Source organism: Solanum verrucosum, unplaced genomic scaffold (assembly GCF_900185275.1).
Source record: "Solanum verrucosum unplaced genomic scaffold, falcon-dt-bn FXZP01000234.1, whole genome shotgun sequence".
Taxonomy (NCBI): domain Eukaryota; kingdom Viridiplantae; phylum Streptophyta; class Magnoliopsida; order Solanales; family Solanaceae; genus Solanum; species Solanum verrucosum.
The window spans coordinates 565,908-582,076 of NW_026020440.1; the positions used below are offsets into that span (position 1 = coordinate 565,908).

The 16,169-nt window shown below is 32.5% G+C and overlaps 1 protein-coding gene across 1 annotated transcript in view; it reads right to left on the minus strand.

Annotated features, from left to right (window-relative positions):
- The window catches only part of LOC125808166 (nodulin homeobox-like), a 217,276-nt gene that overhangs the window by 32,487 nt on the left and 168,620 nt on the right, over window positions 1-16,169 (minus strand). The window contains exons 2-4 of the mRNA XM_049487886.1: window positions 1,980-2,101; window positions 1,028-1,153; window positions 760-918 (exon numbers count right to left, since the gene is read on the minus strand). Coding sequence (XP_049343843.1) covers window positions 760-918; window positions 1,028-1,153; window positions 1,980-2,054 — 360 coding nt within the window. The 5' untranslated portion in view covers window positions 2,055-2,101. The remainder of the gene's footprint in view (window positions 1-759; window positions 919-1,027; window positions 1,154-1,979; window positions 2,102-16,169) is intronic.

Sequence of the window (16,169 nt, forward strand, 5' to 3'; positions counted from 1 at the left end):
CATGACCTGCTCACATTTTCACCAACATTAAGAAAAATGGAAATATACAAATATAAGTGCACTCACAACTATTCAGCTTGAAAGAATTGTATGTGTATATATTTTATAGGAAATTTAAGTTATGTTTCTTAATTATATAGCTGTAGAATGTCAAAAGTGCAACCTTTTGAGAAGAGAAATAAATTGGCAGGTCACAAGATCAGCAACTCGAGACAACTAACACTCAAAACAGCAACACATAACAAACATATCCATGACAGCTGCAAAACCATGCTCAAATATACTCTTTTCATCCCAAATAGAATAATGAGTTCAGAATACAAGGCGTGAGGTATCTAAATTTGGTGCAACTCCAAACATCGATTCCTTAAATTTACATGATATAGATGTTAAATATTTAACACTACATTGTTCAATACATTTGAGAATGTAAGAGGTAATTGCAGTCAACAAAGAAAAACTGTAACTCCCCAACTAGTAATAGTGTCAGTAAAATGAGCAACAAAAACTACTAACTGTTTATGATTTCTTTGTTATTATCTTGCTTGACAACCTTCCCTTTTTTTTTTCCTTTTCTTATCCCAATACATTAATGTTATAGAGAAATACAAACACTCCATTTGCCCACAAAGAGAACGGGAGGAGCAACAGAATAGAATATAACAACCATTAAATCGGCTCTTGTACTACCTAACAGTCATGTAAAACAAAACAGTGTAGCTGACGACATAAGTAAACAAACAAATAATAAGGCGCCACCTGTTCTATTTTTGGATGGCGTGATGCTAGATCACCCAAGGAGTGCAACAGTTGAAAACCAGATAGCAAGTATTTGAGTAAGCCTGCATTTCCTTCCGATCCCAAAATCACCGCAATAAGGTGCAAAGCAAGATATCTTGCAAGTCTTTCTACGTCAATCTACAAACATAAGAATGTGTCAGCAAGCCTAAAAGACTAAAAACATAATTTAACCATTATGGAATAATAAAGAAGATAACACAGTGCCATGGCCATTAAGAGTTCCAACCTGTATGTTTAACCCATTTTCAGGTATGTATTGAAGCATATTATTTTCAGCTTCTCTTATAAGCCTGCTCAGCTCCTGAGAGCTGAGACCATGTAGTCCTTTCACAGCTGAAATTAGGTCAAGTGCCTATTATCAAAAGAATTATATGAGATAAACATGCACGATAGATCACAGCTGAACAGTTGATAAGTGGTCATATGGATCGCAATCCCAAACTAGTTGGGGTTGGCCATGTGAATCCTCCATATCCATTATGTTTTATGTGTTCATTTCATTCCAAATTTCCAATGCATATTCCATCTTACTTCTACTTATCCAAAACCCATTACACAATCAATCTGATGGCGCACGACATATATAAGCATCAGAAGCTCAGACATTTATTTCTTGTTGGATTCAATGTTAGTGAATAAAATGCAACTATGTTTACTATTTTTAAGCATGCAACAGATGTTTCCCTCTTTCTGATTCCATTAGACTGGTAAAACATTTCAAAACAGTAAACACACACACACAAAAAAAAAACATTCATACATACAAAATAGAAACTGTTCCTTTGGGAATATTAACTTCTCTCTTCTTATTTTTTGCAATTAAATTTTCCCATCCTCCTCCCTATTAACTATATCACATGCACACTCCTTAGTCTATACAGACCAATATCAGTGAGTGCCCCTTTAGAAACACCAAAAAATTAGCTGCTACTGCATCAAAAATTAAGTTAAAGTGTTTGGCTGTGGCAATTCTTTTCTTTTTCCGGCATTCAACTCCGGAAAAATGTCCAAATTACTCACAAAAAATCACAAACAACTCCAATATGTATTCATGGCGAAACACAACTTCAATTTTCAAATATCATTTTTTACTTAAAAACAAAAAAATACTCTTTTTTTTTTTCAATTACTCACAATTTTCATGGCCAAATAAATCCTTTTTTTTTGTTTAAACTTACAGGGTCGATAGGTCTTGCAGTAGAGCTTAATAGCTCAGTGCTGCATGATATTCCTTCTTCATTCAAAATCCTCATAGTTGAAATCCCCCAAACTCAAGAAACCAGAATGCTCCAACCCAACTGCAAAAGGGTACCCAATAGGGTTAAAATTCTTCCCAAAAATCTCAGATACAAATAATAACACCAAAATTGTAGCAAATCAAAGAGGGTTAAAGAATCCCAAATGCCTAACAAGTAGAAATATCTTAACTCAAAAATATAAACAAAAAAAACACACCCAAAATCAGAAAAAAATTAAAAAGCAACGAAACCTGAGCTTCGCGAATTGCGCAGTGAAAGAGCTGGTGTCTCTGTGGAGGAAGAAAATGGAGTTAACAGTAATGATTACTACTTCTAATTACTGTAAGATTTATGCTCTTCGATTTATATATTATCTCAGTTGACTGTTAAAACAATATATTGTTGTTACTTTTTTCGAGTTTGATTAATTTAAATGCACGTTACGTTAAAATTTTATCACGAAAAGTGTTTACTCTAAAAAAAAATAAAAAATTATCATATTTTAAATTCAAATATTTTATTTATTGCATTACATTGTTTGATATAATAGCATAAGTTTTATTTAATTCTATGGAGTGATTCAAAATAATTGTTTTATAAGTTTCATTATTTAAATTCTTATAAGGAATTCAGGTCTTGACGTTCATGCATTATTTACTATTTTGGTAAGTAATAATATTATAATATCTTCTTCATTAGGTATACACTATTGTTTAAATTATATCAACATTTAGATAAAATAAGCTTATATAAATTCCAAAATAATAATATTTATGTTAATATATTGAGTTTTTCTTTTAACCATTACAACGATAATTATTTTTCTTTTTGAAAAAAATGTATATTAGATAATTATATGTGTTTTAAAACCATTTCTTTTAGGTGTTATTCTTGCCTATTCTTATTCATAAACCATTAGTAAAGAATCATATCAATTTTTCATATAATAAAGCAAGATTGAAAAAATTGTGAATCATCTTCATAGAAATCAAATAGATCGTTTACTTCTGTAGTAAATTATTTATAACTCTGACCAGAAAAAAAATATACAATTGAAATATATAGCTATAATGCATAGTTAAAACTAGGCGTGGACAAGAAAAATCAACAAATTGTTCCAAATCGACAAATTGAGAAAATGAAAAAAAATTGATTAGCGGTTTGATTTTACTTAATTTGGTATTGAATTTTTTTTAATCATAATTGATTTAATTTGATTTTAATAATATTTGTATTAAGATTTTATCATAAAAGTCCGGAAGCTTGAAAAATCAACAAAAAAAACAAATTGAAAATTAGAGAAAGTTTAAAAAAAGAATGAAATTGAAAAACCCGACTTTCATTAGTTTAATTTAATTTAGAAATTTAACAATCTGATAAGACCGATACAAATAATTTGATTTGATGCTTAAGAAATTGAATCAATCCGATCCATATACCTCACTAGGTGAAACTTCATAATTATGGCTAGAGCATATTGTTTGACTAAAACCTACCAAGGTTCGGCCAGGCTATTTACATGAAAATAAATTAAATACACAATTAAAATTTTATTAATTTATCGAAAATACTATTTGATTAAAAATAATAAAGTTATTTTATATGTTTAATTTGGGAAAAAATAATATACAATTGAAGTGAAGATTGAAAACGCACGCACGCGCACACACACAGATATATATACGCACACACGCATGCACGCAAGCGCACACATACACACGCACGTGAGCGCGCACACACACACACACTCTGTGTGTGTATAATTGGTACTTCACTATTTTGGCATCAGTTTTATTATTTAACTAAAGAAAATGGAGTTTCATATAACTTTCTTGTATAGATTTAACTCAAAAAGAAAAAATATAGAGTTAGAATAAATAAATGTTCCTCTAAAGAATAAATTAAAAAATGTAAGTTGACATAAGATTAATGCAGTGCAGGCGCAAAATGAGAAAAGACAGATGAATAAATAACTCATCACAAGGTCATACCTTAAGAAGCACCGATCTCTCTCAGCAAAATCTTATGTGTTATACATTCAATATATGAATAAAAAGAAAGATGATTTAGGGGTTTGAGATAAACAAATGGGAGCACGTAACCATATAACCTATGGTGTTCCTCTAAAAAATAAATTAAGAAAATGTAGAATTGACATAAGATTAATACAGTACGGGCGCGAAATGAAAATGACAGATCGAGAAACAACACAACAAAAGGTCATTCCTCAAGGAGCACCAATCTCTTTTGGTGAAAGCTTATTTGTGTCGCGAATCAAATCAATAAATAGAAAGAAAGATGATTTGAGGGTTTGGGATAAACAAAGGGGAGCACACGGCTATACAACCTGGGGTTTTCAATTTATATATATATACTAATTTATATTTTAATCCAATGTATGAATAAAAAGAAAGATGATTTAGGGGTTTGAGATAAACAAATGGGAGCACGTGACCATATATAACCTATGTTGTTCCTCTAAAAAATAAATTAAGAAAATGTAGAATTGAAATAAGATTAATACAGTGCAGGTGTGAAATGAAAATAACTCATAAAGAAACAACTCATCAAAAGGTCATACCTCAAGGAGTAACAATCTCTTTCAGCAAAAGCTTATTTGCTTCCCGAATCCAATCTATGAATAAAAAATAAATAAATTAAAGGTTTGAGATGATGAAATGGGAGCACACGGCCATGAAACCTAGGATTTTCAGTAGTGATAATGTGTCTATATATATCATAAAAATTATTTTATTGAATGTTCTTCAATTTATGGTGACATTGATGAGTAACTGATTCAAAATTAATATAATCTTAGATAAATATACAATAATGAATATAAAAAACTGGCGTCACAAAAATAATAAATACTGCATTAACATTTCAAGAAAATCAAAATATTATAATATATTGTTTGTATCTTCATTTAATATTTGAGTTGGACGCGTCTTTGACTTTTTCAACATTAAGGATGTGTTTGGTATGAAGGAAAACATTTTCCGAACAAGTCCCTAGACCCCATCCCCCCACTAAACCAAAAAAAATAAAATATCCAAAAAATAAATTAATTAAATACTTCAAATTTTAATAGTTTCAATTTTTTACACCACTCTACCCCTGATCACCCCTACCACCACCACCACCCTCACAGTTTTTTTTCTTAAATGTTTGCTTTTGAAAAATATTTTAAATTTTAGAATTTTCAATGTTTTTACTCCAACCCTTACCCCGAGCCCATTACCATCCCCACCCCTCCCCGCCTTTCTCCCCCAAATTTTAATTTTAAAAATTTTATTTTTTTAAAAATATTGCAGATTGATGTGAGGTCAAACATAAATATTTTAAATCATTATTTGCCTCACATTTAGTATTTATATTTGTCCTTTTTTAGTATGAATTTTATCAATTGTGCTTAATAATGTATTTTATTTGTAGGATTAAATTGGAACCAAGATAAAGAAGTTTGGAGCTAAAACGAATTAAAAATGAAAAATTATAGAAAGAAATCAAGCAAACAGCTTAATAGAGGAAAAGTTGAATTACTATATGCGGCCATCTCCCACGTGTCATATTCTGGAGACACTTTCAAGTTGAAGCGGCGGAAATATGTGAATCTGCTATGGTTCATGCGGAATTCAATTTCGTTTGGGTTTGGTTTCCCAATTTGTTTTGGACTTAATTATTTTATTTAGGGTTTCCTAAATCTATAAATAGTTCATAAGAATAATTATTAGAGGGATACACTAGGAGATACTTTGTAGAGAAAAGTCATTATACTTATTACGGTTCTTTTCTTAGACATTAGTAGCTAAAGACCCTTGTTCTGGGGCTGTACCTACGAATGATTGTTTAGTATTGAATTTTATGGATTGAAGATTAGTTATCGCATAAATTGCTCTTTTGTTCTTATTTTAGTATTTTGTGATTGGCACTCATTGTTCAAATTGAACTCGGGAGAGAAATATGAGGATAGAACGTGGGACAAAAGAAACGTGATCTTCTATAGAAATTAGGATTGATTTGTATCTAGGATAGAGATATACCTAGAGACCTTGCTTGGTTACTAAACAAGATGAAAACTTAATGCTCCGCAATTGGTAAAGTTTATCCCCGCTCAACAATGTAGTTAGACTGCCAATTGTGGTAGGGGATTAGCATGAATTCTTAGTAAGTTGCAGCCCTAGAATTTTCCAACTCATTAGTACATGTCTTTTATTATTGCATTCTAGTTAGGTAAATTCTTTTGGCACTCTGAAATAAATAATTAGAATTGATATAAATAATAAAGTTATTTTATATGTTTAATTTGAGAAAAAATAATATACAATTGAAGTGAAGATTGAAAACACACTCACGCACGCACGCACACACACTCACGCACGCGCACGCACGCTCACGCACACACGCTCACGCACGCGCGCGCGCACACACACACACATATATAATTGGTACTTCACTATTTTGGCATCGCTTTTATTATTTAACTAAAGAGAATGGAGTTTCATATAACTTTCCTGTATAGATTTAACTCAAAAAGAAAAAAATATAGAGGTAGAATAAATAATGTTCCTCTAAAGAATAAATTAAAAAATATAAGTTGACATAAGATTAATGCAGTGCAGGCGCAAAATGAGAAAAGACAGATGATTAAACAACTCATCACAAGGTCATACCTTAAGAAGCACCGATCTCTCTCAGCAAAATCTTATATGTGTTATGAACTCAATATATGAATAAAAAGAAAGATGATTTAGGGGTTTGAGATAAACAAATGGGAGCACGTGACCATATAACCTATGGTATTCCTCTAAAAAATAAATTAAGAAAATGTAGAATTGACATAAGATTAATACAGTGCAGGTGTGAAACGAAATTAATAGATAAAGAAACAACTCATCAAAAGGTCATACCTCAAGGAGTAACAATCTCTTTCAGCAAAAGCTTATTTGCTTCCCGAATCCAATCTATGAATAGAAAGAAAAATAATTTAAAGGTTTGAGATGATGAAATGGGAGCACACGGCCATAAAACCTAGGATTTCCAGTAGTGATAGTGTGTCTATATATATAATAAAAATTATTTTATTGAATGTTCTTCAGTTTATTGTGACATTGATGATTAACCGATTCAAAATTAATATAATCTTAGATAAATATATAATAATGAATATAAAAAATTAGCGTCAACAAAATAATAAATACTGCATTTACATTTCTAGAAAATAAAAATATTATAATATATTGTTTGTATTTTCATTTAATATTTGAGTTGGATGCGTCTTTGACTTTTTCAACATTAAGGATGTGTTTGGTATGAAGCAAAACATTTTCCGAACACCCCCCAGACCCCATCCCCCCACTAAACAAAAAAAATTAAAATATCCAAAAAAAAATTTAAAATACTTCAAATTTTAAAAGTTTCATTTTTTTACACCACCCTACCCCTGATAATTCCTACCACCACCACCACCCTCAAAATTTTTTTCTTAAATGTTTGCTTTTGAAAAATATTTTAAATTTTAGAATTTTCAATGTTTTTACTCCAACCCTTACCCCGAGCCCATTACCATCCCCCCTCCCCCCCTTTCTCCCCCAAATATTAATTTTAAAAATTTTATTTTTTAAACAATATTGCATATTGATGTGAGGCCAAACATAAATATTTTAAATCATTATTTGCCTCACATTTAGTATTTTTATTTGTCCTTTTTTAGTATGAATTTTATCAATTGTGCTTAATAATGTATTTTATTTGTAGGATTAAATTGGAACCAAGATAAAGAAGTTTGGAGCTAAAACGAAATAAAAATGAAAAATTATAGAAAAAAATCAAGCAGACAACTTAATAGAGGAAAAGTTGAATTACTATATGCGGCCATCTCCCACGTGTCATATTCTGGAGACACTTTCAAGTTGAAGCGGCGGAAATATGTGAATCTGCTATGGTTCATGCGGAATTCAATTTCGTTTGGGTTTGGTTTCCCAATTTGTTTTGGACTTAATTATTTTATTTAGGGTTTCCTACATCTATAAATAGTCAATAAGAATAATTATTAGAGGGATACACTAGGAGATACTTTGTAGAGAAAAGTCATTATACTTATTACGGTTCTTTTCTTAGACATTAGTAGCTAAAGACCCTTGTTCTGGGGCTGTACCTACGAATGATTGTTTAGTATTGAATTTTATGGATTGAAGATTAGTTATCGCATAAATTGCTCTTTTGTTCTTATTTTAGTATTTTGTGATTGGCACTCATTGTCCAAATTGAACTCGGGAGAGAAATATGAGGATAGAACGTGGGACAAAAGGAGTGTGATCTTCTCTAGAAATTAGGATTGATTTGTATCTAGGATAGAGATATACCTAGAGACCTTGCTTGGTTACTAAACAAGATGAAAACTTAATGCTCCGCAATTGGTAAAGTTTATCCCCGCTCAACAATGTAGTTAGACTGCCAATTGTGGTAGGGGATTAACATGAATTCTTAGTAAGTTGCAGCCCTAGAATTTTCCAACTCATTAGTACATGTCTTTTATTATTGCATTCTGGTTAGGTAAATTCTTTTGGCACTCTGAAATAAATAATTAGAATTGATATAAATAATAAAGTTATTTTATATGTTTAATTTGGGAAAAAATAATATACAATTGAAGTGAAGATTGAAAACACACTCACGCACGCACGCACACTCACGCACGCACGTGCACACACACATATATATATTCACACTCACGCATGCACGCACGAACGCACACTCACGCACGTGCGCGCGCACACACAGGCACAGACACACACACACACATTTATATATATATATATATATAATTGGTACTTCACTATTTAGGCATCGGTTTTATTATTTAACTAAAGAGAATGGAATTTCATATAACTTTCTTGTATATATTTTATTCAAAAAGAAAAAAATATAGAGGTAGAATAAATAAATGTTCCTCTAAAGAATAAATTAAAAAATGTAAGTTGACATAAGATTAATGCAGTGCAGGCGCAAAATGAGAAAAGACAGATGATTAAACAACTCATCACAAGGTCATACCTTAAGAAGCACCGATCTCTCTCAGCAAAATCTTATATGTGTTATGAATTCAATATATGAATAAAAAGAAAGATGATTTAGGGGTTTGAGATAAACAAATGGGAGCACGTGACCATATAACCTATGGTATTCCTCTAAAAAATAAATTAAGAAAATGTAGAATTGACATAAGATTAATAAAGTGCAGGTGTGAAATGAAATTAATAGATAAAGAAACAACTCATCAAAAGGTCATACCTCAAGGTGTAACAATCTCTTTCAACAAAAGCTTATTTGCTTCCCGAATCCAATCTATGAATAGAAAGAAAAATAATTTAAAGGTTTGAGATTATGAAATGGGAGCACGCGGCCATAAAACCTAGGATTTTCAATAGTGATAGTGTGTCTATATATATAATAAAAATTATTTTATTGAATGTTCTTCAATTTATTGTGACATTGATGAGTAACCGATTCAAAATTAATATAATCTTAGATAAATATACAATAATGAATATAAAAAATTAGCGTCAACAAAATAATAAATACTGCATTTACATTTCAAGAAAATCAAATTGTTATAATATATTGTTTGTATCTTCATTTAATAGTTGAGTTGGACGCGTCTTTGACTTTTTCAACATTAAGGATGTGTTTGGTATGAAGGAAAACATTTTCCAAACACCCCCAGACCCCATCCCCCCACTAAACCAAAAAAATTAAAATATCCAAAAAAAAATTTTAAATACTTCAAATTTTAAAAGTTTCATTTTTTACACCACCCTACCCCTGATCATCCCTACCATCACCACCACCCTCACAACTTTTTTTCTTAAATGTTTGCTTTTGAAAAATATTTTAAATTTTAGAATTTTCAATGTTTTTACTCCAACCCTTACCCCGAGCCCATTATCATCCCCCCCCCCCCCCCTTCTCCCCCAAATTTTAATTTTAAAAATTTTATTTTTTAAACGGAAAAGGGTCATAATTGCCCCCGAACTATATGAGATAGACCATTTATACCCTTCGTTACATTTTGGGACAAAAAATGCCCCTGTTATTATCCTAAGAGACCACAAATACCCTCAATAGTTAACACTCCAAATTTTTGTTGATGTGGCAAGCCACGTGGGACTAATCCTTCCACCTAAGCGTTGCCAACTAGGATTCACTACAAAAGAACTAGACCTTTAGCGGCAACAACAGTCGCCACAAAAGCTCAGAAAATCGTCACTAAAAGTTTTTAATATTAAATTCTAATTTTGTGGTTTTTTCTTCATTGTTTTTAAAAACCAAATATGATATCGATTAAGTAGGAGTTTGAAGACACTATATGTTTTATTTTTATGTCATATGTAAATGTATAAAATGTACAATGATGCATTATATATATATAGTAGGAGATTTGAATCGAGAAGTAATTTTGATTATTTTTCGTAATAATATTGGATGTTCTTAATATGGATATTGCAAGTTATTTATTTTAGAAAATTAGGTCGCAATCAAAAATTAATTATCATATTTTTTAGTTGAAAAAATAGGTTTTACTAGCGAATGGTTGTTGGAGCCTTAGTCGCCACTAAAAATCACTCATAACCTTTAGTGGCAATATTTTGGGATTTTGTGGCGACTTTGTTGCTACTAAAAGTCAAGTTCTTTTGTAGTGAATCTTAGTTGGCAATGCTTAGGTGGAGGGATTAGTCCCATGTGGCTTGCCATGTCACTAAAAAATTGGGGTGTTAACTCTTGAGGTATTTGTGGTCTCTTGGGATAACTGCGGGGGTATTTTTGATCCCAAAATGTAATGGAGGGTATAAGTGGTCTATTTCGCATAGTTCAGGGGCAATTTTGACCCTTTTCCCTTTTTTTAAAAATATTGCAGATTGAATGAGGCCAAACATAAATATTTTAAATCATTATTTGCCTCACATTTAGTATTTATATTTGTCCTTTTTTAGTATGAATTTTATCAATTGTGCTTAATAATGTATTTTATTTGTAGGATTAAATTGGAACCAAGATAAAGAAGTTTGGAGCTAAAACGAAATAAAAATGAAAAATTATAGAAAAAAATCAAGCAGACAACTTAATAGAGGAAACGTTGAATTACTATATGCGGCCATCTCCCACGTGTCATATTCTGGAGACACTTTCAAGTTGAAGCGGCGGAAATATGTGAATCTGCTATGGTTCATGCGGAATTCAATTTCGTTTGGGTTTGGTTTCCCAATTTGTTTTGGACTTAATTATTTTATTTAGGGTTTCCTACATCTATAAATAGTCAATAAGAATAATTATTAGAGGGATACACTAGGAGATACTTTGTAGAGAAAAGTCATTATACTTATTACGGTTCTTTTCTTAGACATTAGTAGCTAAAGACCCTTGTTCTGGGGCTGTACCTACGAATGATTGTTTAGTATTGAATTTTATGGATTGAAGATTAGTTATCGCATAAATTGGTCGTTTGTTCTTATTTTAGTATTTTGTGATTGGCACTCATTGTCCAAATTGAACTCGGGAGAGAAATATGAGGATAGAATGTGGGACAAAAGGAGTGTGATCTTCTCTAGAAATTAGGGTTGATTTGTATCTAGGATAGAGATATACCAAGAGACCTTGCTTGGTTACTAAACAAGATGAAAACTTAATGCTCCGCAATTGGTAAAGTTTATCCCCGCTCAACAATGTAGTTAGACTGCCAATTGTGGTAGGCGATTACCATGAATTCTTAGTAAGTTGCAAGCCTAGAATTTTCCAACTCATTAGTATTCGTCTTTTATTATTGCATTATAGTTAGGTAAATTCTTTTGGCACTCTAAAATAAATAATTAGAATTAATATAATTTAGTAAATAATTAATCGACAAGTTCTTTAGGTTCGATAATCTGGCTCTTTTAGAGCTACTATATTACTTGTGCGATCACGTACAATTGCTTGTGCAATTGAAGGCGACACAAATTTTAAAATTTTCATTTTTTTACCCCAACCCTTCTACCAGCCCCCCAATATCCTCCCCCTCTTCCCCCCGCCAGAAAAAATTGTTTTTGAAAAATATTTTCAATTTTCAATTTTTAGCCTACCTCGACCCCTACCACCCCCTCAACCCACCCACCAATCCCGTCCCCCTTAAATTTTTTCTTAAAAGTTTGTTTTAAAAACTATTTTTAGGGTGTTGGTGTTGGGGTTAAGGTCGGGTGTCGGAGGTCAGGTCCTGGGTTGAATGCCAGGATCGATTGTCAGGGTCCATGTTTCAACGTCTTGTCCCGGGTTGGTTGGAGTCAGGGGTCCTAGGTCAGATCTTAGGATCAAATTCCAAATCGATCATCGGGGACGTTTCTTATTTCAGGTGTCGGGGTCGGGTTCTGGATCAGTTATCGATATTGGTTGCCGATTTAGAAACTATTTTCCTAAAGAATATTTTCTACTCTCTAGCCAAGAATATAATATATATTTTGGAAAATATTTTTTCATTTTCAACCAATCAATTAAAAATATTTTCTACTCACTAACCAAACATGAGAAAATAAGTTAGAAATCAACTTATTTTCCAAGAAAATATATTTTAGGAAAACATTTTCCTTCATACCAAGCACAACCTAAAATATCATTGCATTGTGATCTAAAAACTTGTAACATTATGATGATTTAAAAAAAAATGGGAAAATGCATAAGTACCCCCCCAGCCTATGCCCGAAATCCCAGAGACACACCTAACCTTTACTAAGGTCCTATAACCCTCTCGAACTTAATTTATCTATAATATTCTACCCCTTTTTGGTCTACGTGGCACTATCCTTGCAAAAAATGTCAACATGCGCTGGGCCCACAAGATAGTGCCACGTAGGCCAAAAAGGGGTAGAATATTACATATAAAATAAGTTGGGGGGGGGGGGGTAATAGGACCTTAGTAAAGGTTAGGTGTGTCTGTGGAATTTCGGGTATAGGCTGGGGGGTTACTTATGCATTTTCCCAAAAAAAAATTAAAAATTTAACAAAACTTAGACAATTTGTTAACTCTCGAAAACTCGATATATAATATTATTATTTTTCTGGTTGATATAATACTTCTAGCTTTATAATATTTGTTACTTCTATTTTAAAATGGAAAATGGCCTAAAATACCTCTCAACTATGCGAATTGGTACAAAATTACCCCTCTTCTACTATTCGGGCCTAAAATGCCCTTCATGTCAACATTTTGGCTCTATTTTGCCCCTCATCTTTAACAGCCTAAATAATAATCTCAATTAGCAAATTCATTTATAACGTGTCACTATCATATTGGCTACCCTAATAATTAATTAAACTAATTAAAAAACAAATACCCACCCAAAAGCCCCATCCGTAACCAGATCTTTTAATCCAAATTCAACACTGTCAATGGTATAATCTTATTCCTCTATTTTCCTATCTGTCTTTTTTCTCTCTGTTTTTTTTTCTTTTATCAGAACCATGAACAATGGTAAATAAAAATTGGTTGTAGAAGTGGTGGTAGAAAATAATTTGATGCCAAAAGACGGTGGGTTCTTCATCACCATTTATAGAAGTTGAGTTTGAGAATAAGAGACAAAGAACACAAGTAAAAATGAGAGATTTAAACGGTAGCGACCCTAAAAATAGATAGGTGAAACTAGAGCCTAACGTATGAATTTTTAAAGTTTAAGCATAAATTGGAAGTAGTCACTTTTGGAAAAAAAGTTCTGAATCTGGAAATTGGCTAAGTTCAAAACCTGGAAATTTGGTTAAGTGTGGGAAATCAGTGAGTTTTTGGCCAACTTTGAGCAGTCATAACTCCTAGCTCAGGATGATCCAGGAGTAGTTCCAGTTATTTTTGGAAAGCCCTTGGAACGATCTTTCCAACGCCACCGAGTTTGCTCGATTCAGAGTTCGTATGAGTGAGTTATGCCCTTTGAAAGTTGGGCAGTTAGCAAGGAGTCCGTCCGGAAATTTAAGGGCATTTTGGTCATTTCACAAATATTTTCTTTTGAGGTTATATTATTGTGTTAGGCTGATTGTGGATCATTTTTGTTCCATTTTAAAAGAGTAAGAGTTAGGGTTCTTGAGTGAAGAAGAGAAGAAGAGAGGAAGAAGAAGAAGAAGAAGTTGGAGCTAGGGTTGAAGATTTTGAGTTCTTTCTTCTTCAATTTTTCGTGGGCTTTCAACTTAGAGGTATGGTGACCCTTGATCCTTGATGAATCTTTCTTTCAAGGAGTCCAATCAAAAGGGTTTCAAAAGTGTTTCAAAGAACAAAAATCTCAAATTCTAATCTAAGCATGGGTTCATTGGCAAAACATTTTCTAAGCCATTATATTGATGAATTAATATTTTTTTTAAGATGATTTCGTATGGAATTCCTTGAAGAACCCATGTTTTCCCTAAATTCCTAAATTTGCTTATGAAGTGGGTCTTTTGCTTATGATTCAAAGTTTATGAAATTGTGTTTGGATTGGATTGTATTAGTGACTCTTATGATTTTCTACATCTATCTATGATGAATTGATGATGTATGGATGAATTGAAAGTTGTGGCCTTATGGGCAAGTTATGGATGAATTCTCTTGTGGTAAGTAAAATGGTTGGGACTTGAGTGTTGTTGATTATGGCTTTGGAGGATGGTAAGTTGTCTTGATCTCTTATTATGGATAAAATTGTTCTTGCTTAGTTTGATCCACTTATGGTGGAGGTGTTTAATTATGGAATGTATTATGAACATGGACTTGAATGCACTATCTATTGAATTAAAGTGTTATCAAGTTATGAAATGTTATTGTACTATGTGAAGGTATTCTTATGGTTATAAGGTGATCTTGTACAAAGTGTTATTGTATTGTATATTATATATATAAATGAGGCTATATGTAAAGTCCTAGATGAAGCTATATGTAAAGTTTTATGTGAAGCTTTATGTGTGAAGGTATGATGTGAATGAGTTTATGTGATCTTGTGATGATCCTATGTAAAGTGGATAGCATTGTGATTTAAAGTATGATTTTTCTCATGATGTATATATGAAATGATGTTGGATTATGAAGTATCCTTAGATGATAATGTTGTGACTTGGTTGGTAGACTAAAGTGTCTCTCCTTGTTACTTAAAGTCTTGAATGCATGAATGTGTGAAGTGGGCTAGAACTAAGAAATGGTGCCCTTTCTATAAATGCTAAAAGAGGAATTCTAGGCCAAGACTTGAATCGGCAAAACTAAGAAATGGTGCCCTTTCATAAGTCTAGCTTTCCTAAGTAAATGTATAACCTTGAAGGATGGGCCTTAGGGCGAAGTTCCCTTCTTGAGTGAGATGATAGACCTAGAGATGGATGGAGCAGGAACGGCATGAAAATCCTTATCTAAGAAAGTCAAATGAGCTATCCTTATGAACCTTGATCGGCCATGACTTAGAGATGGGGCCTTTCTTGGGAAGAGGTACTATGAGTTGGTTGAACTAGAAAAGGAACCCTCTCTAAGTACATATGTGATTGAATACTATATGGGAAACAAGGCTAGCACCGAGTGGATGTGGTTAGGAAGGTGGCCTAGTTGAGTATGAGATTAGGCACAATGAACTTCCTTGGACATCCCCTAAACCATGTGCCTACATGGGTTGCTTACTAGTTCTACCTTTGGCAAGTAGAACAACCTCCACGGAGTAGGATAGACTCCGAATTCCATGCCTAGCTAGTATGGTCTATGTCGGTTATGCCTATTCCCATCATGTGGGATGTGCACTCTAGTTATTGGATAGGTTCTACAAAGTGTAGGTGGTAGTATGAGATGTTATCTACACATGGCACGAGTAGGCTTTGAAAATACTAAAGTGAGTTCCCTAAGTCTAACGACTATTATGTGAATGTCCCCTTATGTGCTTGAATGTCTCCTAAATGGTTTCTTAAAGAATGTTGGTCTATTGATGTTATGTTATAAAGGAAATGTCCTTATCTAAGATAATCTTGAGGAACACTTAAGTGTGCTTGAAGAGGTTGTATGGGCGGTCACTTCTTGTCTTACTCAAGTGTGTCTTAAGGCTATATTAGGTAGAGGTCCTACGGTAATGAAATGGCGTGTGTTCTTTTAAAGTTAAGCATGTGCTGTATATGAAT